The 26,362-nt window shown below is 35.0% G+C and overlaps 1 protein-coding gene across 1 annotated transcript; it reads left to right on the top strand.

Annotated features, from left to right (window-relative positions):
- The first annotated feature begins 1,732 nt into the window (after positions 1 to 1,732).
- On the top strand, positions 1,733 to 3,974 carry LOC149534784 (tricin synthase 1-like). Its single transcript, XM_089803249.1, has 6 exons — positions 1,733 to 1,868; positions 2,136 to 2,215; positions 2,326 to 2,408; positions 2,499 to 2,643; positions 3,192 to 3,320; positions 3,459 to 3,974. Exons 1-6 carry the CDS (start codon positions 1,796 to 1,798, stop codon positions 3,753 to 3,755), a joined length of 807 nt encoding a protein of 268 aa, XP_089659375.1. The 5' UTR covers positions 1,733 to 1,795; the 3' UTR covers positions 3,756 to 3,974.
- The last annotated feature ends 22,388 nt before the right edge of the window (positions 3,975 to 26,362 follow it).

Genomic DNA, 26,362 nt, shown 5'->3' with positions numbered 1-26,362 from the left:
CCTATTCCTATTCCACGCACCAAACAAAGAATACAAATCATATTCCAATTTCCTATTCCTATTCCGGTTGTATTCCAGCAACCAAACGGGCCCTAATGGCATGGCTTGCAAGATGTTACGTCCATCTCCAAGGGACTAGACTCTCTTCAACTAGACTTACTATGACTCCAAAACTTAACAACAAAATAAGACAAAATAAAGTATATATAATAATTCATTGGATTGAGACGCATACACTTGAATTAGTAAAAATCCCATAAAAAACTAACATCTTGATACCACACAAGAATAAAAACATTATATAATCCATATAAAAAGCTAAGAATGCAAGGAGTATAATTGCATAGAGGACACTAATTTAAGTGGACCCAAACCATAGGTCGGATATTTTCACCATTACAAAAAAGTTAAGACGGGACTCGTTTTCAAAGTCTATGATTGAATCATGCTTATGTAATGGTTGAAAAAAGTTCCTAAGACTCTAATTAGGGTTCCAAAATATTGCTACCGACGGGTGAGGAAGCAGGACCACGTGAGCCTAATACGTATCGCAATTATTGAATAAGAACGAGTAGAAAAACAACGGTTATGTGCATTTCACAATCACAGGAAAAGCTAACTTCCAAACTGACTTAACCGTTCCGTGAAACTTCTCTTGGTGAACAGTAGAAACACTTGTCTTTTGTCGACAGTAGAAACGCTTGTCCTCTCAACAGTAAAAAGTTAAACACTGATTTGAAACACTTGTCTTCAATCAACAGTAGAAAGTTAAACAGTGATTTTATCATAGATTCCTCGACATACAATGATATCAGATTTGGTTATATGGATCTTTTAGAGGCGGGTAGCTTAAACTATCTAGTCGCAGAAAAATAGTTCCTCGGAACTGTAAATCTGATTAACAAAATCAAAGATTTAATTAAGAAATTACAGTGCATTTAAATTATAGACACCTTGCAAGGGCGGGGGCCCTAGCTCGGTTGGCTGAATCTTCCCTGTTGCAGGGGGTTGGTCATGGGTTCTAGTTTCCCCTGTCCCCGTGGTACCGGTGGGCGTGTCGCGCCAGCACTACCAGTCACTAAAAAATTTACCCGGCACATTTCTTTTAAAAAAAAAATTATAGACACCTTACAGACAAGTTTGTGCTAATTTTGCAGATCCTATACAATACTTTGACCTCTAGTCGAAGAAAAACAGTTAGTCAGAACTGCAAATCTGATTATCGAAATCTATGGACAGATCAAAGATTTAATTAAGAAACTACACCTTATAGACAAGTTTGTGCTAACTTACAGATCCTATAGGCTACTTTGACCTCATAAACGTTTATAAAATCTTTCATCCAATCAATAAATAAAGAGTAGAAAATTAACACAAGTAGTGATTTGAGTGAACAGTAGAAACAGAAAGGAGAATGGCTCTCCTCCGGATATTTGGAGGCGGTGGTAGACTGTGGTCCACGTAGACTGATTGTAGTTAAAATACGGTCACATCGAGAGGTCATATTGGAGGAAAAAGGGCTTAGGCCATGACAGGTAGCCCCTTGTTGAGGGTCCACAATCAACATCATGGGAAAGCTATCGAAACCCTGCAATAATACCATTGCAGATGTCAGGGAGGAGGGCTCGCCAGTGCTTGACACGTGAACGGCCAAGATCTCTCGATTGTTTAGACGCCCATGTGAGTGATTGCAATTGCCTATAAATTGCAGACCCCTGGACTGTCTTTCCTTGTGAGTGTCAAAGCAAGCAAGCTTTCTCAATTCTTTTTGCTGTTTTTGCTCTCCTCTCCCAAAATGAATGGAAATGGGGTGGACTCACTTGAAGTTGAACCAAATGATTTAACAGACATTGAGAATGGGAAGCCAGGTCTCAGCCATCCTCATTTAGTATTGGTTTTCATTAGTTCATCAATTTTGTTGTGTATGTTTTAGATGTAGTGTTTTGGTATTAATGTTGTAAGACAAAGATATGTTGTCTACTACGCTTCTAATGGGTGTCAATTTTGTAAGACAAGGATTTCTTCTTTGAGTATGTTTCAAATGTAGTGTTTTGGTATTGGTATCGATTTATATTGAGACTGATTTGTGGGGGGGTTTTTTCTTCTCTTTTTGTTTTGGTTTTGTGGGTGAAAAGGCTATGACAAACGTGCCTTACCCGCGGATTGGAAATTTGGGGTGAAGCTTCAAAATGTTATGGAAGAGTCCATCTACAAGGTGAATTAATGATGTCCACATGCCCAAAACTTTAATTTTTGTGTGTATTATTGGATACCCATTTCCCAGTTGGGTGTGTGAGTAATGACGTGTGTTGCATGATGGGGCAGTACATGCTGGACACATTTACACGTCATCGTGAGGACGAGGCGTCGAAGGAGCTGTGGCAGCGGACGTGGAAGCTGACTCAGAGGTAGAGAGCTGAGCTGGCTTGGTATTGGTCTTGTTTGATTTGCCTTGTGTTGTTTGTTGTTGTTGTGGTTATATGAGCTGAGATGTGCAGAGGGGAGATGATGACCTTGCCAGATCAGGTGCAGTTTTTGCGCCTCATGGTCAAGGTCTCCGGAGCAAAGAGAGCCTTGGAGATTGGAGTCTTCACTGGATATTCCTTGCTCAATATTGCTCTCGCTCTTCCCCCCGATGGCAAGGTAAAGAGTATGGAGTGTGTTATTTTGTGATTCATTTCAATGGCTGTTTGTGTTTCCTTCTTTTCTCACTCAATTGAATGGTTATCCTTCATCACTTATCAACAACCAAACTAACATCTCTTATTATTGTGAATAAGGCTCATGAACTTCAATATAAACCTACGTATCTAATAATATTCAGTAGAATGATTATTCTTTATTACTTGTGAACATTAACGACCAAATTACTTTCCATCTGAAATCATAATAACTTTTCCACAAAATGATTATTTATCTTTCCTTCTATTCTATATATCTTTGTAATATTCAATTGAATGGTTATTCTTATTATGTGTGGGCATTATCAATCAAATCAAGACCACTAAATGTTCCATTTATTCTTATGAGAGATGGGTTTGTGTGAATCACTACTCATGAAACATGGGTCAACGAGCTTGACTCGAAAACTGCTCAATTAAATCTTGATAGCAATATCACAATTTCTTGATCTATTATTGAAATTGAAAGTGTAATAGATTGATTTTGAGATCCAATGATCCATTGTGTAGGTGGTAGCGGTGGATCCAGGGGAGGATCCAAAGTTTGGGTGGCCATGCTTTGAGAAGGCAGGGGTAGCAAACAAAGTGGAATTAAGGCAGACCACTGGTTTGGAGTACTTGGACTCCATGATAGAAAAGGTAAAGAAACTTAATTATAAACATGAAACCCAATTCATTAAATTGAACAATGCATTGACATGAACCCATTTCATTCAATTCAAGAGAAGGATGATCAATCTTGTCTAATGGGGTGAATGATATAAAAATTTGTTTTAGGGAGAGAAGGATTGCTTTGACTTTGCCTTTGTGGACGCTGACAAGGTGAACTACCACAAGTACCATCCTCGACTGATGAAGTTGGTGCGTGTAGGGGGGGTAATAATCTATGATGACACACTGTGGTTTGGTCTTGTGGGGGGCAACGATCCACACAACCTCCTAAGCAACGAGTACATGCGGACTTCTTTGGAGGGCATCAAAGCCATTAACTCTCTCGTTGCAAATGATCCCAATCTCGAAGTGGCCACCATCTTCATGGGCTATGGCGTCACGGTCTGCTACCGTGTTTCCTAAACACCAACACCCACTTCACCAAAGATGGTCCATTTCTTCATCTATCTGTACTAAATAACACAAGAGAGAGAGGCCATTTCTTCTAGTTTTTCAAACATCATGTGTGAGGGACTGAGAGGACCCTATATTATTGTTGTTATTATTATTAATGCTTTGTTGATTTCTTAGCTATGTAATTATTATTATTATTAAAATATGAAGTACGACCCTTTTGTTTAATTTTTATGACATGGTATACATTTGGAAATTGCTCTATTGCTCTTTGGCATTTCTGTGAACTCTCATGTGACTCATTATACATATTTGGAAATTCGTCTATTGAGGAAAGTATAGTCCCACATGCATCAAGAGAGGGGTCAGGAAATTATCATGCGTTGAAAGACAAGTGAATACAAAGAAAACAACAAAAGCTTTCGCTCTCCATCCCCACAGGTGTCACGCTTAAGCGTCACAGGGAACACTTTCATAGATATAAAATATCCTACGAAAAGTAACTAATTAAAGGGCAGGGATGAACGGCTTGTAGGCAACAGCACTGCACAAGACAGGTGTATGGGGTCAGTTTTCCGTTGATTGTGGGGTCGTCTCTTGTTTTGTTTTCTTTGACGGGTTGTACCATTGCACGCCAAATCAATAGTATATGGTCTATGTCAATTAGCGAAGAGTTTTCTTCTTTTATGTAATTATATTATAAAACTGTTTTATTAAAGCAATTAAATTAAAATTATATTGAATATTAATATCAAGTACACATTTATCTTCATTTCTTACAGTGTCAAGGGCTTTTACCAATAGACCAAAAGTAACATTGGTATATTTCTAACTTATAGAATTTAGATGGGAAAAAAAAATTCTTGTCATTTTCATGTGGGTGATAAGGTGAATAATCTATTGAAGATGCCTTTTCACTGGAAACAATGTCCAAAATGTCATGAGACTGGAAAGAAAAAAAAAAGAATTACTATCAACCAAAAGCATGAATATAATATCATGGATTGTGGAAATCTATTTTCGTTAATTTACCATCAACCATTTATGTGACCTCATCAAACTCGATGATTATGTTTTTTAGCATGAAGTAAGAGATGTAAAATTTCTACTAGTAGAACTGCATCCACCCATTTGGTATAGCTTTAAGTGTGTACCAAAATCTATATGTATCTATTTCTTAATTTTTAAAAATATGTTCACCATAGTCAATCTTTTTGTTAAAATGGAGTCTCTATTTATATATATGTGAAGGAGAGGGAGCCTACAAACCTATTTCCTAAAAATCTCCAAGAAGCATCACACCTTTTAATAAATTTGTGAGTACGTATGTGAACAATTTAGGTGACTAATTTATCACACTTTTTTTGAAACTTATTAGTAGTAGTATTTGACATTAAATATTTCCCAAAATATCCTTCATGGTATTCATGGATGACTCTGATAAACTACTCATGATATATTTAGATATTTAAGGAGAAATATATCAAGGTTTGTCCACATTAGTTGACCCTACAAGAACATGTAAAGTTTGAATTGCCGAAATTAAGTTTCTCTTATGGTGGTCACTTAGTCCTAAGGGAAAACTAGTATCTTTTAGATATACCATATATTGTATAGTGGATCATTTCCCAACCAAAGGATAAGGAAGAGGCGTGAGATCAAAATATACCAGAGGCACTTATAGTATATCCTAGTGTGTGTACATATTATTATCTTGTGAATTCCTTGATCTCTAACCAAATTACTAATCTATATGTTCATGTCATTTTCTCTTGTCTTATTCACCCACCTATATTTTTTTCTTTAGCCTCTTGTTAACTTAAAATATCCCTCAAAATAGTATTGGACACATTGACCTTATTTTTAACTCTTATAAGATAATATCTAATGTAATCAATATTCTTATTTCTAACACCATAAATATAGATTGGTTATGGGTAAAATTACTAATCTAGGGTTTGGAATCTTAATATGTTTTCAAAAAAAAGTCTTAGAACAAGATTTCTCCACTCAACATAAAATATTCTTGTAGTTGTTGATGAGGTAAGCTATGGCATCCTCATATTCTTGTAGTTATTGATGAAGTAAGCTATGCCATCCTTAGATTCTTGTAGTTCTTGATGAGGTAAGTTATGGCATCTTCATACTCTTCTAGTTATTGATGAAGTAAGCTATGTCGTTCTTAGATTCTTGTAGTTATTGATGAAGTAAGCTATGTCGTCCTTAGATTCTTGTAGTTCTTGATGAGGTAAGCTATGCCATCCTCATATAAGGTAAGCTTCATTTAGGATAAGATGTGTTAGGAAACGTTCATTGTATTATTTTGATATGATAATGAGCTTTATTGGAAAAGATTTTTGGGATGGTTACACTTATGAGAGAAACCAACGTACACATGGAAATTGTTCTATTGCTGTTTGACATTTATGTGGAAAAGATAAAAGGGGCATTGAGAGACGGCCCACGTAGTGTCTCCAGGAAATTGCAAGGCAATTGCAAGTATAATGAAAACAAAAGCTGTCGCTCTCCATCCCCACACGTGTCACGCTACAGCGTCCCAAGGTGCATAAAATATCGTACGAAAAGTAATTAAATAATGGCAGGGTGGGAAGACTTTTAGGTGGTCAAGGTTTTTCGTTGATTCACAAAATTGCACCAATGAGCGTTTGTTCTCAAAGCAATCAATTTACATATATATGGACATAACATTTTGTCTTTTCAAGTGATCAAAATCAATCTTCTCATAATATGGGCATTATTTCAAACACATTGTACCTTTTTTTTTCTTTAAATGGTCTACATCTCTATATATACGAGAAAAAATATTATAGTTGTAATTATATATTTTTTACTAGAGCAAGTAAAGATTATAACTGTTTGGCTTTGGGAAAATTAAATCAATTTTATTATGAATATTTATGTTTTCTAATTTAGTGTAATTAATTTTCTTTTCTTTTTTGAATTAATATTGCGATGATCTAAATTGAGTGTTGCATGTACCAAATGTTGATTGACATGATTTAAATTTTTTATTTTTCAGATTAGATATGCAATATCTTGTTTATACATAAGTGAACAATATTCTCATGAGCATTTATATTTTTTCAACTTGACATTATTAAAAATTCTTATTTTTTAAAATCATACCATCTCTCATAATCAAACACTTCATATCCACTGCTTGAAAAATAAATATATAGGAGAGACATGTCAAAAGTTGGTTAGAGTTCTATTGTTGGCATGGTACTTATGATTATGGAATTTAGTATTGCAACACATTTATACTACATAGTGATAATACTTATATTTTAAGTAAATTAACCTATGTACACACATTTTACAATATTTTTAATAAGAAATGCAATAAACATTATTTTTCTTTGTAGAAACTACCATCATCATCCAATTAAAAGTATGTCATTAATAAAATAAGGTGGTCATCTAAACAATTTTTGTTTTTATGCGGAAAATAAATGTTTTTATTATAGTACTATTTGGATGGAAATGTGCATGCATTAGAATGCTTCATATTATATGTTTTTTTCTTATTGGTTCTCAAATTTGTAGCTCCCATCCCTAAATTTAGGTTGTTCCTTAAGTGCTATTGGTGTCAAACTAGGGGAAAAAAACCTTCAACTTATAATCAAACAGTGACATTAATGGACTATTTTGTCAAGGTGGGTAATATATTTTATGAGTTGTTACTCTTCAAGGTAAGGAGGTCAAGGATGAGGTGGGATGTGGGTAGTGTATTATCTAAGGCATTATATCAAAGAGAATTATAAGTCAAATTATGAAGATATTACTTTAATACCCTTGTAATAGCACTTAAATAAATATTTTGAAAATCCTATAAGTTTTTTATAAATATTATATAAAAGCAGTCTTAAAAATCCAGAAATTATTTCAAACATATAAAGAAACCAAACAAATCTATCCACTTCATTCATCAAGAATGTAGTTCGGAATTCATAATCTTCACACCCAATTTTTATGGATCTATTGATTAAAAAATAAATAATTAATTAAACATGATATTTGATATGACAATAGAAAAATTATAAAATAAACAAATAACACCAAATGATAAATTAGTAATTGAGAAATAGGTGGGAATGATAGTGAAACCCCTATTTAAGGTGGGTCATGGAGGTAGCTCTAGAATGATCCTTAGCACTAGAGAGGTGGAATACACTAATGATAATGGAGATGATGATATCCTACACTTGCATCTCCTTTAGGAGGTGTGTTCATAGTTTTTGGGTTAGAAAAGGCATGACAAAGAAGTTGGTGTAGTATATATTTCATGTTTGCTTTGCTACCAAATGATCAATCATATAAGTTGTAGTTGTAGATCTTGGAGAGGATCCATAAATTGGAGGGACAATGATTTGACAAGGAAGAGATAAAAAACAAGGCAGAACTAAGGAAAACCATTGGTCTTGAGCATTTGAATTTTATAATAGAAAAGGTAAGAAAGTTGAGTAAGTTGACATCCAATTCATTCAAGTAATGATGCATTGCGTAATAGGGTGAAAGAAAAATTTCAAGGAGAGAAATATAGATTCAACTTTTCTTTTATGTCTTTTTTCATGTTAATCTTTCTTTTGTCTTTGTTTTACATTGTTGAGGTCCTAAGTCACTTGGGGTCTTGGTGTTTCATATTATCTTTTACCTTGATAAGAGTTATTTCCTATGACTTGATCGACTTGACTAGGAGTATGATGTAGGTTCATACTCCTATAGAGATGACTAATAGTTGCATCATAAATTGCATCTCTATATAATATCTTGCTCAATTAGATAATATTTTAGCGTTCCTAGCCTTTTGTGCTTGATCTACCTTGATGTTGCATAAATTTTGTCTTCATTTTTTCAAATGAGATCTTAGGCATAAGTTTTAAGCCTAGGTGAATTGACCAAGGCTCCTAGGGTGCACTATTATAAAACAATGGGCCAATAGAGGAACCTTGCTTGATCAGGCCTAAATTTAAACTTTGTAATGGTTAATTATTTTAGTGGGGGTTTTATCTCTCTTTAGCTTTCATCAAGTTTTACACTCCAAAATGCTTGGAGAAGTATACAAGAAAGCTACCCTCCCTCATTTTAACAATAATTCCTAATCAAGATCTCCTTCATAAATTCAAGTTTCTAAGTTCTAAGGAAAGAGATAGAGCACGAGGGCATTGAGGACAATGATTACTTGGAAATCTAAGCATCTTGTTAAGGCATTTATCATCTTCCAACAATAAAGTCAACTTCAAGTTAATACAATACTGAGTAGAATGAGTGCATTTGGATAAGGAGTAATTTAATATGGTTTTCATTAATGCCAACACACTATTGTATTAATGTCAACATGTTTTTTGTACAATGACATGATGAGTATTTTTCTCCACATATTATTTATGCTGCAAATATGTACGTGAGATTTTGATATGCTATTATGTACAATTTGGAGTTGTTGGATTCAAGTTTTATGGCTCAAAGAGTAGTGTAGTGAATTTGATATTTGTCTAAGTGTGACAATGACTGATAATATTCTATCTATGAAATATGTGCTTCAAATTATATGTGTAATAGTTTTTTATGGTGTGATTTTGGAAAGAAGATAGCAATGTCCTTGTCTTCATTCATTTATTTCAATCGACACTGAAATTTTGGCTTCAAAGATGTGGTTATTTTTAAAGTTCATTGGTGATTTCTACGAATAGGTTTGTCTACCCTTGGGTTTTTACACTTCAATTATTTATCTCGATGAATGCAAGAAGGTATGTTTAACATGTATAGTTCGATTTTTTATCTTAGTTAAAGTGTGTTGTAGTCTACTTCTCATTCTCCCACCACAATAATGTTTAGTTCCAATCTAATTAAAATTATTTTTAAATGTTTTCTTGGTTGATAGTGGGAGATTTCACAACTGTAAATCTAGTATAAAGGATGAATCATTTATGGAATAGTGTGACATATATTTATACTTGTGCTAATATTGTGCATAAACCTGTATGTGCAATGAAGATGTATGAAAGTGGATCTATTTGTTGGAAATGCAAGGAGTAACTGAGAGGGGGGGGGGGGGGAATTAGTTACCACAAAAATAATTCTAAGTCCCTTAGATGTGAACACAAACTTTTCACTTAATAAATCAAATCCTTGGTCTGCTTGGTTAGAACTAGATATTCACTGTAACTCAGGTAACAAAGGAATATTGTAACATTAATGTGTATTAACCTTTAGGAACTTAGGTGTAGAAATATAAACCATAAAGAAAATAACATGAACACATGAAAAGCCAAGATTTAATGTGGAAACCCAAATTGGGAAAACCACCAATGCAACTAGTTACAACTTTTGACTCTTCTGGAGTGAACCTTGTTAGAAGCCAACCCTTTTAAAGGTTACAAAACACATAGTTAAGTGTGACCCTGTTAGAGGATTTGAATCACCTTGTTAGGGGTGGCCTTGTTATAGGTCTTCAAACACTTCAATCTAGAAATGCCACCCTGTTAGATGATTTACAAGAATGATTATTAAGTCAACTCATTTAAGAGATTTACTTCATTGCTACAATTGTTAGAAAGTAACAATGATTGACCTAGTTGTTGAAGCAACTGACTTTGCAGATTCAGATCATTGTTCTAGTTTGACCTCTTATTCCTTCCTGATCAGAATATTCTTTGTAGCTCGATCTTCACACTCAGATGTTATGCCCTTAATCAGATATCCTTCTTATTTCACTTCTTTTTCATTTTTCCAATTGCTTCATTTAATCCACAAATTGACCTTGAAAATATATGATGCTCAATTTCAAGTCCACTTGAATAAATTTTCATACAAACATTAAACATCCATTTGGTCTACTTGCAGTAACCAATTAATTAACAAAAGTAATTTGTTGATAGTCGGCTAACACTGGACTGATCACTAGATTAATATAGAGCTTCCTTTGATAACTGAACCAACTTGGTTAATACTAACTCCTTCGATGACCAACCAAGCTTTGTTAGTACTAACTCCTTTTCTAATCGACTAAACTCAGTTAACACTGAAACATGTTTGGTTGATACTAGAATCTCCTTCAGTGCCCGACTAAGTTCGACTTATATTGTGCTTGGTTAAAGTTTGACATTTGTGTAACATCAAGGACAATATACAATTAGATAACAATCTCCCTCTTTGGAATTGATGACAACATAACATGTCATTGTGCAAAGAAAATTTAGAGCAACAATAACAAGAATGATTTTATAATATCCTTAGTTTCATTCTGATTCTCATCCATGAGAACTCCCTTTGAGATTTTGATTGGTTTTTTCTCAGCAACTTTCAGTGGAATTCTCCCTTTTTCATTTGTCTTCAATCTCTCCCTCTTATTCTTTTCTTTTACATGACATCAATCACTTCCTCTTTGACATTAAATACAAAAGACTTCATACAATGAAATTTCTATGTACCTATTATACTAATTCATATGCAATGTGCTTTGATAATTTTATATTAACTTGATAGTTCTTCAATGAAGCTCAATTGATGCATTACTAACCTATGCTTTAGTGATCATCAGATAAGGGAATGACCCCTAGCTTACCTCTTAGATACAAGAATGCATCCTTAGGTAATGACTTTGTAAATATGTCTACAACCTGGTCCTTGGTGTTCACATATTCCAATCTCACCTCTTTGTTTTGAACCAATTCCCTCAAAAAATGATACTTGATTGCAATGTGTTTTGTCTTGGTGTGCATCACTAGGTTCTTGGATATATTAATTGCACTTGTGTTATCATAGTAGATTGCCATTGGTTCCTTGATTTCTTCCTTCATTCCTAAAAATAATTTCTTGATCCATATTATGTTAGAATAGTTGACTGCTGCAACTACATATTATACCTCTATTGTAGACTAAGAAATGCAATTTTGATTCTTGCTTGTCCATGACACTAACCGCTCTCCAAGAAAGAATGCTCCTCCACTATTGCTTTTCCTGTCAACAATTCTTCCATCCCAATCTACATTAGTAAAGGATTTTAACTCAAAGTTTCATCTTTTCTTGTACATGAACCATAGGCTTAAGTACCTTTTAGATATCTCAAAATTATTTTGACTTCCATCATATGATTTTCTTTAGGATTTGTAGAAAACCTTGCAATTATACCGACTTCTAATGCAATATCAGACCTTATGTCTATAGATAGTCTGATTTACCTCCTTTGAGTCATTATTCTTAGACAATTTATTTCTAGTAGACATAGGTGTACCAACTAGTTTGGAATCTTCCATTCCAAAGGTATTCAATATTTCCTTGATGTATTTTGACTGAGTGATGTAGATGTCATCCTTCATTTGATGAACTTTTAAACCAAGAAAGAATTGTATCTCTCCAAACATTAACATTTCAAATTCTTTCCTCATTTCTTCAGAGAATGATTTACACAAGTCATCATGTCCTATGAGAGTCATCATGTCCTATGAATAATATGTCCTATGAAATATTTTTCTCCATAGTAGCTCTCTATACCTATTGGTTCACAAAGATATGTATGAACTAGTTCCAAGACTTCTTCTATATAGTACTTCTTACTTTTGAGACTATTTTTGCCCATTTTTCCAATCTAACATTGTTTGCATATGACCATAACAAGTTTCTTCAGATTTGGAATGTCTCTTACTCTTTTGTTCTTTCTTATGGTAACCAAATTATCAAAGTTCACATAACACATTCTTTTATACCATAGCTAGATTTCCTCTACTTGTGCTAAAAGGCATGAACTTTTAGTAAGATCTAGATAGAATAGATTACCTTTAGTCTGATTGTCGGTCCAAACTATATTTCCTTTGTTTTCCAAAAACTTGGCTTTCCCATTCATGAATTCTACCTTATATCCAATGTTGTTCAACTTTACCACACTAAGTAGATTGTGCTTTATTCCTTCAACCTAGTAGACATTGTCACATTTGATTCCTTCAATTAATGCAATGCATCTTTTCCCTTTTACATAACATGGTTCATTATTTTGAAATCTAACACTTCCACCATCATAATGTTCCAAGTGCTCAAACTTAGTTTTTTTGTGAGTCATGTGATGAAAACAACCATGTCTATTATCCATGTATCATTATTGCTAACATGAGAAATAAGTGCCATCTTTTTATTTTCCCCATTATCTGATTCATCTTTAATAGAAATATATACCATTTCATCTTCATCATCACTATTAGCAATGTAACAAGATTTCTTACCTTTGTCTTTGTAGTCATTGAAGCTCTTAAAGTCTTTCTTGCCTTTAAATTTGTTGAATTTTCCATCATCTTTATTTTGTCAATTTGGACACCTTTTAGCAGCATGACCAACCTCTTCACATGAGAAACAAATCAATGGCATTTTACCTTTGTATTTACCTTTGCCTTTTGGTAACCTTCTTGCAAGCAAGGCTTCAATGGCTTCAAGATCATCCTCGAAATCATCATCTTCTTCATTGTTAATCTATTTGCCTTTTGAGTTTCCTCCTTTTCTACCAAGAGTTAGTTTGGGTTTGAATGCAAATTCTATGTTGTTGGGATTAGGAGAATAGTTATCCAAATCAAAAGTTTTCAATATTCCCACTAGTGCATCCAAAGTTATATCATTTTCAAAATTGCATCTCATCTCTTGAATAGCTAAAAATCTAATTGCATATATAGGAAGAAGAGTTTTTAATACCTTGTTGGCTACTATTTCATCATCATTTTTCCTCCTGCATCTCTAATTGCACTTACACTTGCTTTGATTCTTTCACTATATTTTGCAATTTCTCATCTTCTTTCATCTTCATTTGATCAAATTGACCTCTTATACTTTCTTCCTTGGCTCTTTTCACATTTTTATCTCCTCCATAGATATGTTCCAGTTTGTTCCACATATCAAAAGCAATTGGACAATCTTTGACTTCATCAAATTCAAAATAGTTGAGAGAGGAAGCAATGCCAATCATCATTGTATTGTGATTTTTCATATTCACCATCTAATCCACAGTTAAAGGCTTTGGTGGTGCCACATATTGGTTCTCCAAGAACTACAGATCTGTATCTCCAATGGTTCCTAGATATAGCTTCACCAATTCCTGTCATGCTGAAATGTTTTCTCATTTAAGCTTAGGAATATTTCTTCTGTAAGACATCTTGATCTTTAGCTTAGGCATTTGAAACCTCTCTTGTAAGCACCAATAGCTCTGATACCAATTTTTAGAATTTTAAGGAGTGACTACGAGGGGAGGGGTGAATCAATTACCACAAAAATAATTCCAACTCCCTTAGATGTCAATCAAAACTTTTCGCTTAATAAATCATCTCCTTGTTCTACTCGATTAGAACTAGATATTTACTGTAACTTAGTTAACAAAGAAATCTTGTAACATTAATGTGTATTAGCCTTTAATAACTTAGTTGTAGAAATATAAACTATAAAAAAGATAACATGAACACATGAGACACCAAGATTTAACATGGAAACCCATATTGGGAAAACCACCAATGCAACTAGTTACAACTTTTCACTCTTTTGAAGTGAGCCATGTTAAGAGCCAACCCTATTAAAGTTTACAAAACACATAGTTAAGTGTGACCTTATTAAAGGTTTTGAAACACCCTATTAGGAGTGTCCTTGTTGGAGGTCTTTAGGCACTGCAATCTAGAAATACCACCTTGCTAGAGGATTTATAGAATGACTGTTATGTCAAATCGGTTAAGAGATTTTCTTTACTGCTACAATTGTTAGAGAGTAGCAAAGTGATGCAAGGTGCTCCCCTTAATACCATAAACTCATAACAAAAACAAAGAAACAATAGCAAATGCTAGAAAAAAATATGGACTTCTTATTATTGCTACAAATGCAAAATTACAAAATTCTCAATTACAATAGGCTAACCCAAATGGCATCTTCATTACAGTAATCTAGAAGACAGTGCTGCAAACTATCACCTAGAGCTGTCCTAGACAATGTTTGGGCTTTTCTTAAATAAATAGTTTTATGCTGTTGGAGAAGGTTCTAGATTCACAAACTTAATAGCTAGGGCCGACAGACCCTAACAATGCACATAGAGTCGGCCAAATACATCTTTGACAAAATATTTTAGAAATTTCATGTAGCCCAACTTCTGGAGGCCATAACTCAAGAACCATTGCTCTTATTAGCTATTATAACCACTTTTTGAAAATGCTAGCTCTTGATCTACAGGCTCAAAACCATGCTAGCGCCCTTCCATCGAGTTTTCAGACCTCATCCGGGCACTCTAAGGCCTCCAATGGTGAGCTTGAAGATTTTTCTACAAGTTTTTCCACCAAAAATCTGCAATAACTTCTCTGATACTAATGCTTGAGCAATGAGATCTTTATGGTAGGCATACAACTCTAAAATGAACCTTCCTGTAGAAAATGAGAACATTTCAAGCTCGTATGACAAACTTACTAAAAATAGTAAGTTCCCATAAATAGTAACCACCCTGTCTACTAGTCCTCATTAAAATAGAAAAGACTAAAAATAATTTTTTTTGGGTGATGCAAGATTGTTCTTGCACCCAAGATGCTCCTACATCAGACACCTGGGGTAATTTGAGAAGTGACCCCGTCATGTCTCAAGTATTTAGAGGAAAACCAAGATGGTTAACCTCCTCCTTTGCTAGCCATGATGAATCCTCAACTAGTCTCCCTTTCCATTTGACCAGATATTCATCATAAGTTTTGTTTCTCGTACTTTTTCCAACACAAATGTCTAGTATCTCCTCAATCTCCTTTGTAGTTTAACTAGCTATTAGAATGCTCCACTGTGCTTTTGCAACTTCATCTCCATCACCTCCTTCATAATATTCTGTCAAATCTAAAATATTAAATACTGGTGAAATATTCAATTCAGCAGGCAACTCCACTTCACACACATTGCCAAAATCATGCCTCTTCACTATCTTGCATGGTCCAAACTTTTTCATCTTCAACTTATTATATGCACCCATTGAAAAGTGCTCCTTTCTCAAATGAATCATGACTTCATCTCCAATCTAAAATTCCTTATATGTCCTTTTTACATCTGCCTTAGCCTTATACTATGTATTCATCTTTATGATGTGCTTCCTCACCTCCTCATGGATGTTCTTCAAATGTTTAGCAAAATATTATGCTTCAGCACTACTTATCTCTCCTTTATCCAACTTTCTCAATTTAGAAACATTTATGGGACTATTCCTATATATAATCTAGAATGGTGATTTACTAGTACTCCTATTGATAGAATTATTATATGCAAATTCTGCTTGTGGTAAAATCATATCCCATCTTTTTGGTTTATCTCCAACCAAGCATCTCAGCAAATTTTTCAAACTATAATTCACAACTTCTGTCTATCCATCAGTCTATGGATGGTGTGATGAACTGAACTTCAAATCTATCTTTAACTTCTTCCACAATGTATGCCATAAATACCCAACAAATTTGGTATCTTGATCTAAAACTATACTCTTTGGCAGACCATGTAATCTCACCACTTCTCTGAAAAATAACTCTGCTACATGAACAACATCACTAGTCTTCTTGCAAGGAATAAAATGTGCCATCTTTGAAAAACCTATCAACCAGCACAAAAATAGAATCATGCCCGCACTATGTCCTAGGTAATCCAAAAACAAAATCCATGTCGATATTCTTCCATGGCTTCTCTGGTACAAGTAATGGCTGATACAACCCTGTATTCTACTTCACTCCTTTCACCATGTAACATACTCTGCAACTTTGTACAAATTTCATCACATCTTGCTGCAACTGTGGCCAGTAATAATTTTCAGCAACCAAAGTTATGGTTTTTGACTCTACCAAAATGTCTAGCCAATCCTCCACTATGCTTCTTCTTGATGAGATTCTCTCTCATTGAACTTATGGGAATGCACAACTGGCTTCCTTTGAACAACATATTATCCTAGATCATGAAATTCAACCACTTTGTCCTATCAAGTGTAATAGGTTATGTACAAGTCTTCCATGCTTCACCAAAATCAAGATCATTTGGATACAATGTGCTGAGTTCCTTGAACTCAACCACCTCTATTTGCATTTCTGTTAGCAAAAGTTATCTTCTACTAAGAGCATCTACAACTTTGTTAGACTTCCCACTTCTATGTTTCAAAACAAATGTATAACTTTGCAAAAACTCAACCCACTTTAAATGCCTTTGGTTCAATTTTCTTTTTATATTCAAATATTGCAAAGCTTGATGATCAGTATACAAAAAAAACTCCTTAGGAAGAAGATAGTGTCTCCACTTCTTATTCCTTATCATAAACATAATATTTTCTTTTTGCATCATTCAAATTCTCACTAAAATAAGCAACAAGAGTACCTTCTTGGCTCAAAATAGCTCCTATTGCAATACCACTAGCATCACAGTCTACTTGAAACACCTTGTTAAAATCAAGAAGTGCTAAAATAGGTTGCTCAGTAACTTTCTATTTCAACAGATTAAAACTCTTATCTGCTCCTATAGTCCACTTAAACTCTTTCATATCCCCTCTTATTGTTTCAATCAAGGGTCCAAAAATATTGCTAAAACTTTTGATGAACTTTATGTAAAATGTAGCCAGCCCATGAAAAGATCTTATCTATGTCACACTCCTTGGAGTAGGCCATTCAAGGATAGCCTTCACTTTCTTTGGGTCATTTTCAGACCGTCTCTTGAGACTACAAATCCTAGGTACACCAACTCATTCTTTACAAAATTGCACTTCTTCAGGTTTATCAACAACTTTTCTTCCCTTAACTTTTCAAACACCTTTTAATATGAATCAAATGCTCCTCTAATGTCTTACTAAAGATCAATACTTTATCTAAGTAAACAATGAAAAACTTACCTAGAAACTCCTTTAGTATCTCATTCATGAGCATCATGAAAGTGCTTGATGCATTGGTTAGCCCAAAACACATGACTGACCACTCATACAATCCTTCTCTTATCTTGAAAGCAGTCTTCCACTCATCACCTTCTTTGATATGAATTTGATGGTACCCACTTTTCAAATATATCTTTGTGAAATACTGAGCTCTGCTCAAACAGTCCATAATATCATCTATCCTTGGCAATGGAAATCTATACTTTATTGTGATCTTGTTGATAGCACGAGAATTTGTGCACATCATCCATTCTCCATTCTTCTTTGGTGCTAATACTGTTGGTATAGCACATGGACTTAGACTCTCTCGAATCAACCTCTTCTGCAACAACTCATGAACTTGCCTATTCAACTTGTCACTTTCTGTTGGTGTCATTATGTGTGCTACCTTATTTGGAAAACTGGCTCCTAGAGCCAAATCCATCTGGTGATTGATCTTCCTCATTGGGGGCAATCCATCAGGTACATTATCTAATACCATATTAGAAAATTCTTCCAACATATCTACAACTTCTGCAAGGACCTCCTCTACTTCTTCTTTACTACCTTTAGGAATTATAGAAAAACATATATGCTCATGTTTCATACCTTTAAGAAACTATTTTCCATCAACAAAACATATTCTGGTAGCACTACATACCTTTTCTTCTTTATCCTTCAATGACTTCAACTTATGTTTTACTCCATCCTTAGTTAGAGTGTATGTATTTGCTCACCCATCATCTATAGAATGTCTGTCAAACTACCACGGCCTAATGAACAACATATGACATATGTCCATAGGTATGATATCACATAGTACCTTATCCTGGTAGCTTCCAATCTTGAACTTCACTAAGCACTGCTCATTAACCATGATCTTGTGGTCATCTTGCACCCAAGAAATACGGTATGGACGTGGGTGTTTCTTTCTCTTTAGCTTCAACTTGGTGACCATTGTTTCTGACACTAGATTTTTAGTACTTCCACCATCAATGCTCACATCACAACATGTATCTTCACATCTACACCTTGTGTGAAACAAGCTCCTTCTTTGCTCAGGTTCATTCTCAACACTCAATAGGGCTCTTTGGTTAACTAGGACTTCTCCTCTTTCAAAATCTTTAGAATGTGAAGATCTGGCATCTTCATCAACATGTGCAACTCTAGGCTTGCCTTCTATTCTTTGATCTATCCTTCCTTGGCCCTGGGTACATTCAAATGCTCTATGCCCTTCTTCTCCACAATGAAAACATTTCCCACGAAAGCCTCCTCTTCCAAATCCTTGTCCTTTGCCTCTTCCTCTCTGATCTCTATTATTCTAATCATGGAAACAATTAGAATTGTTTCCCTTTTGGTTCTGCCTACTACTTCTAGCCTCATCCTTTTTATTTTGATCATCATTACGACCACCATAAGATTTTCCACCAGATCTTCCACCGTGACCTCTTCCACTGTTCTTATTGTCAAACTTCTTGCTTAGCTTCTCCTCAACTCTTAGGTTAAGCTGGTATGCCTCCTCAATACTGCTCATTTGAACCAGACTTAGCTCATCCTAAATGCTAGGCAATTTTCTCCTTATCAACTTCCACATGGCCAGTTCTAATGAGAACTCGGTAGAATTCTTCAGTATACTCTTGAATAGATTTTCCTGCTTGCTTCAACCCTTGCATTTTCTTCAACAGATCAAGCTCATAATCCACGTGAATGAATTGTTGCTTCAAGTTATCATTCATCCGATCCCATCTAGTGATTTTGTCCTTTCCCTTTCTATTTCTCTCCAACTGAACCTCCTGCCACCAGATCTTTGCATGTCCCTTCAGTTTTGCCTTCGCAAACTTGACCCTATTAGGATCTTCAATATCTTCATATTCAAAGTACTCCTCCAGTTCATTGATCCAATCGATCATCTCCTCTGGATTAAGATTTCTCGAAAATGTGGGAACTTTAAACTTCAATCGTTTTCCAATCTTGGAGATGGCCCTAAAAAGCCTCTCTTCCTCTGGATTTAGAATTGCCTTTGCTTCAACATTTTCTTCTACTTTGTCCTCATCCTTACTTTCATCTCTTACAAAAAGATTTATTACTCTTCACATTTTTTCTTCCAATGCTTATATTTTCCTTTGGAGGGCTCAGAAACCCTTAGGTGTAACACCTACAACTCTTTTGCCACACTCTCTTCGTGGAGGCATTTTTTCACTTCTGCTAAAGCCCTAGTGTAAACTGGTTCACAATCGATAATTTTTCTACACACTTAGCCCAAACCATGATCCTAGTGCAAATTGCCTCACAATTAGCAATCTATCCACACACTCAAGAACTCTAGCTCTGATACCACTTGATGCAGGGTGCTCCCCTTAATACCATAAACTCATAATAGAAACAAAGAAACAATAGAAAATGTGAGAACAAAACATAGACTTCTTATTATTGCCACAAATGCAGAATTATAGAATTCTCAATTACAATATGCTAACCCAAATGGGTGCCTTCATTACAATAATTTGCAAGATAGTGTTGCAAACTATCAGCCAGAGCTGTCCTAGACAATGTTTGGGCCTTTCTTAAATAGATAGTTTTATGCCACCCGAGATGGTTCTAGATGCTCAAACTTAATACCTAGGGCTAATAGACCCTAACAATACACATAGAGTTGGCCAAATGCATCTTTGATAAATTATTTTAGAAGTTTTGATAGCCCAACTTCCAGAGGCCATAACTCACGAATCATTGCTTCAATTGGCTATTACAACCACTTTTTGGAAATGCTAGCTTCTGATCTATAGGCTTAAAATTGTGTTAGTGCCCTTTCGTCAAGTTTTTAGACCTCAGCTAGGCACTCTATGGCCTCCAATGGTGAGCCTGAAGATTTTTTGCAAATTTTTCCACCGAAAATCCGCAATAACTTCTCTGACACTAATGCTTGAGCAATGAGATTTTTATGGTAGGCTTACAACTCTAAAAGGAACCTTCTTGTAGAAAATGAGAACATCCCAAGCTCATATGAAAAACTTACTAAAAATAGTAAGTTCCCATAAATCGTAACCACCCTGTCTACTAGTCCTTATTAAAATAGAAAAGACTGAAAATAAAATATTTTTGGGTGATGCAAGATTGCTCTTACACCCAGGATGCTCCTACATCACAAAGATTGACCTAATTATTGAATAAACTGACTTTGCAAATTCAAATCACTATTATGATTTAACCTCTTGATCCTTCCTAATCAGAATATTCTTTATAGCTCAGTCTTTAAATTTATATGCTCTGTCCTTAATCAGATATCCTTCTTATTTCACTTCTTTTTCATTGTTCCAATTGCTTCATTCAATCCACAACTTGATCTTGCATATATATGATGCTCAATGTCAAGTCGGCTTGAATACCCTTTCATACAAATGTTAAACATCCATTTGGTCGACTTGCATTAACTAATTAATTTTAAAAAGTAATTTTTTGATAGTCAGCTAACACTGGACTGATCACTTGGTTAATACAAAACTATCTTTGATAACTGACTCAACTCGATTAATACTAACTCCTTCAATGACTGACCAATCTCAGTTAGTATTGACTCCTTTGTTGACCAACCAAACTTGGTTAACAGTGAAACATGCTCGACTATTACTAGAATCTCTTTCAGTGGCTGACTAAGTTTAGCTTATAATGTGCTTGGTTAAAGCTTGACATTTGTGTAACATCAATAACAATATATAATTGGATAACACTATCATCCTAACTACATAAGTTATGTGTGAATTGCGGTGCAAAGCAATGTGAACTTTAATGTGTTAGCTAATAGAAGTATTAAGTTGAAGGTGATTATGAATATTTTAGTTTTTTGTAATTGTTTATAGATTGTGGGTCTATCCTCCCTTATCCTTCTTCATGTAGGCAATGAGATTTCTTTGGGTAGTAATCCTTTAGCAGTGAGGCCCTAACACCAAGCCTTTTGTGTAATCCACCTTAACTAATACGCATATATTCAAGAATAATATTCTTCATGGTTTTTACCTTTAGAGGGTTTCCACATTAATATTGTGTTTTATGTATTTATGATTGTTGTGTTTTTCATACTTATATCTTTCAGTAATTAAAAATTTAAAGTAAGTTTGGTGGAAATGATTAAAGAGTTAAATCAAAGTTATAGGTTTGTGGACAAAAAAATCATATCCCCTCTCAATTGTCTTGCACTTTCAACATGAGCATCTTCATGATATCAATAAGGTTTATGGAGGTATTACACTTTATTTTCCATATCTAGCCTCTACACAATGCTCAACATGCTTGTTGGTAATATTGAAGATATGATAGGTTACTGAGAGGGAAGGGGTGAATCAGTAACTTCAAACTTTAAATTTTTTTAGCACTTTAACCATAAATACTATTCACCATACATTCATCTAATCTATTGTATAAATGAGAGATCAAACATTCATAACACATGTACACAGTGATTTGGTGACCCAAAAACCTTCCAAATAGAAAGTAAAACTGGGGTGGGGATGCTATCCACAAAACTTCGTTACTGCAGTATGAAGTTGGCATGTTAAGGCTTACATTGACCACTTTTGGTGATCTACCCTGTTAGGAGCACAAAGGACTGCTAGGTCCACCTTGTTAGAGGATTTACAAACATACACTGAAGTATGCACTCTGTTAGGAGATTTATACAAAGACTATTAAGTCTACCCTGTTAAAGGATTTACAAAACTGATTCACCTATTAGGATGAAATAGTGGATCTACTTACAAACCTGATTTGCTGATTAGATCCTTGAAGCGTATATCACCTCTTGTGACTGATGAATCATTACTGCTCCTTGTAGACCTTGCTGCTTACTCTACTCTTTTGCTGATTCACATTTACACTTCTCAAAACATTACATGTCTCTCTTGATACTGTAATCCACATATACACATACTCTTTCAAATGATATAATACATTACATATATATACCATTCCAATAATTACAATTGCAAGGTCGGCTAAAGTACAAGTGAACAAAATATTACTGAGTTGGCCAAACAATAAATAACTCAGGTTCACTGAACTGACTCAGTGACCTTCTGATACTCGGTGTCCACTGCATTACTCGGCATCGTCATGCACTCAGTAGAAGTGAAGGCTTAGTCCATACTAATCACTTGACATAGTTCTGAACTCGGCAACCATTGGAGACTCAGTGGATATAGTATCACTCAGTAAAAATTGAATCCTTCGTTTACCTTGCTTTCACTCGGTAAACACTGTGCTTGCATCACTCGGTAGGCACTGTGCTTCTATCACTCGGTAGACACTGTGCTTCCATCACTCGGTAAACACTACGAAGCTTGGTGAACACTATAAACTTGGTAGACACTGCTGGATAGCACATTCACTTGGTAGCTATACTCAGCTCGGTTAACACTAGAATGCTCGGTGTGAACTGCTTAAGTGATGAATGTACAAGGTTACCATTGAATGCTCGGTATACATTGTAGACTGAGTGATGAGCTCGGTAGCTATACTGATACAGATAAGTGTTGTCACTAATGGCAACTTAATGCCAACAATCTCCCCCTTTGGCATTAGTGGAAAAAACACTTATAAGCCAAAACATATGTACACAACCTGACTGAATGAATTTAGGTTTTACAAAATTGATCTTTGTAGAACTACTGCATATATAAATATACTTATGTACACATGAAAACTTACTTTATTGTGTGCTAACTCCCCCTATCACTTATAGTGATGACTTTCCTCTGAATCTCTCCCCCTTTTTGACAATAATGCTAAAGGACTGTATATATACAATTTATATGGTTACACCAAAATGAGATAAAAATTCTTGATGTACCTTAAGAATGGCTGCAAAAGTACTATCCCAAGTTTGCTGCAAAATTTGATAGGTGGAGAGGGCAATTTGAACTTCTACTGATAATTGGATTAAGTGATCAGCCACTGAGAAGTTTTGATCTTGGACCAATGTTTTGCAATGTACAAGATTTTTTTGCATTGTGTCCATGATAGGAACGATCATGTTCTAGATGTCTATGAGTTGTGACCAGATCCTAGCTTCCTCTCTCAATAATTCTGCCTGAACATCTACCAAATATCTGATCTTGGTGTGATGGGAGGTTGTGGAGGAGAAGTCCTTAGCTTGGAGGCACTTGATTGCATATCAATGTCAATCTTATTTAACTTATCATTTATTTCTTTGGTGAAGCTAGAAACATCACAAAGTTTAGCAAAAAGTGATGCTGCATTATTAAAAGAATTTTCAAAATTTTCCAAAAATGTTGACAATTCAACTTGCTTTATTGCTATCTTTTGAGCAATGTGCTCTAGCACCCTATTATCAAATTTCTTTTTAGCTTTCTCAATAAGTTTTTCTTGTCCAGAAGAATCCTCATTGAATTTCTGTACAACCTCTTCTAATTGAATCAAAATATGTTGAGTAGAATCTACTTCAAAACCTATAGCATCTATAATTATATTCTTGGCATTCTCAATTATTTTGTATTCCTTATCCCTTTCAGAACTTAACTGCTTCTGCATAGCTTTCATCTCTATTAGTTGACTAGCTAACCTCATCTCTTCAATTGTAGCATTTTCATAGTCAATTTTGGGAATTACTATCTCTGTGTCTAAGTCAATATCTTCTACAATTTCCTTTCCAGTGATTAGAAGTCCTAATGGATGCTTTTTTTTGACTTCTTTGATGACTGGTTTGACCTTAGGAACATACACAATAGTGGAGATGGAAGGGCTAGCAGTAAAAACTGGGATAGGACTTGAGGATTGAATGCCAATAGGAGTATTAACCAAATCAAAAATTGAAAGACTTCCCAAGAATGGTATCATACTCGGTAGAGTGCCCATAGTAGAACTAATTGGAGTGGAAGTGGATATAGTTGATGCTAATGGAAAAAAAATTGTAGAACTTGTTGGAACTGATGAAAACAAAATTGTGGAACTTACTGGTACACTTGTTGTTGATGAAGGAGGCTAGCTCGGTAGCTGAAGAAGTGATAGACAGCTCGGTAGATGAAGTGCTTGGCACCTCTGTTTCAGATACCCGGAGTTGGGAGGTGGTCGGTGAAGATTGAGCAATTGTGCTCACAATCTCACTTGCAGAAACTGTCTCCATAGTGGATGTAATAGTTTTTGGTGGAGTGAGGAAGGGATGCAATCACTTCTATTGCTATTTTAACTAGATCTTCTTCTTCCTCATTTTCTTCTTCCTCCTTGTCTTCTTCCCCTTTTTCTTCCATAAGTGCATGCAGCTCTTCTAGAGTAACTATGATGGATGGAGTGCTATCAAAATCATCACCGTCATTGCTATCATCATCCTTGATCTCAACTGGATCTTCACTAGGCTTTTGCAGATGATAGATTTTTTTCCACATATTTGTTGCATCATTTACAACATGCACATCCTTGATCTCAACTGGATCTTCACTAGGCTTTTGCAGATGATATATTTTTTTCCACATGTTTGTTGCATCATTTACAACATGCACAATGTCTTTAATTAAGATCAAACATGTGTGAAATCTAATCATCATTTTACCTTCATGGTTTTTCATTGTTGCCTTTATTTCTACTCCAGTGAGACTCAATAGAAGATTCTTCAGAGATTGCTCATATATATCTTTAACCATTTGGGTGGTTGACTCCCATCTCGGTTGCAATCTCTCCAACAGTTCTTTGGAGATTTGAGAGGCAAGCTGGTCTGGGGAGTATTTCCATTTACCCATCTTATTGAGTACCAGTTCCTCAATCTACATTTTCTCAGCATCAGTTCTTGTTTCAAATTTTAATGCCTTGAAATTTGTGGTGCCAGCTCCTTCTTCCAATTTTTTAAGCCTTTCCTCAAATGTGGGTGGAGGCTTGAACAGTATAGGTTCCTGCTTGTCTTTTCTAGTCCTTCTGGAGAATACTGCAGTGGGCTTTTTCTTAGGTTTGGTAATAGTTACCTTACCTTTTTTCTTTGGATGTTCCTCTTTAGATTCATGTTCTCCTTTTTCTTCTCTTCTTTCTTCTTCTTCATCCTCACCTTTTCCCTCGGTAAGCATAAGAGGACTGGTAGCAGTTTTCAATTTGGCTATCTTTCTCTTGCCTTTGCTTATGGCCAAGGGTAGCTTGATTTTAAGCTCAATTCTGGCCTTTGCCTCATCAAAAGTTTTGAAGATTGGTTGCCTTGGGTCTACTAGCTCATTCACCAATGCTTCAATAATATACTTGGCCTCATCAATGTTTACCTCATAAGGAAGAGGTTTTACCCATGCAGCTCGGGGTCTGATTGCCTAGATGTATACCTTATCACAGTCAACCATAAAGCATACATCATCTCTGTAGTCTTCAACCAATTTTGGTAGAATTCGAAACCTTTTATTCATTCTCTCCTTGAAATCTTCAAAGTAATTGTCCATGATGCTATCAAAATTTTAACGCATTTCTGCTACAAACTCATTAATCTGATAAATAATGGGAATGTCTTTTCTCCATACAACTGTTCCCTTTGATGGTAAGAATTTTTGACCATAGAAAAATAAGCAGATCAATAGAGAGCTAAATTTACAAGGATTATTCTTTGAAGTCCTTATACTATCCATATTTTTATTCAATTGTCTCAACAATAATTCTGACAAATCAAATTCAAGGTTTTTCTTTACAATTTTGAAGGCCAAATCCACAGCCTCACAAGGTACATTGTTTAGTCGACTAGAGCTATAGATTTTGT

Source organism: Cupressus sempervirens, chromosome 10 (genome assembly GCF_028749045.1).
Source record: "Cupressus sempervirens isolate cs-2001-9-10 chromosome 10, ASM2874904v1, whole genome shotgun sequence".
Classification (NCBI taxonomy): Eukaryota; Viridiplantae; Streptophyta; class Pinopsida; order Cupressales; family Cupressaceae; genus Cupressus; species Cupressus sempervirens.
The sequence above is the reverse complement of the archived record's forward strand: the minus strand, read 5'-3'. Positions and strand labels throughout refer to the sequence as shown.

Coding starts and splice junctions, on each gene's coding strand:
- LOC149534784 (XM_089803249.1), top strand. CDS start 1,796: ATGAATGGAAATGGGGTGGACTCACTTGAAGTTGAACCAAATGATTTA. Junction 2,216..2,325: donor TGGAAGAGTCCATCTACAAG/GTGAATTAATGA, acceptor ATGATGGGGCAG/TACATGCTGGACACATTTAC. Junction 2,644..3,191: donor CTCTTCCCCCCGATGGCAAG/GTAAAGAGTATG, acceptor TCCATTGTGTAG/GTGGTAGCGGTGGATCCAGG.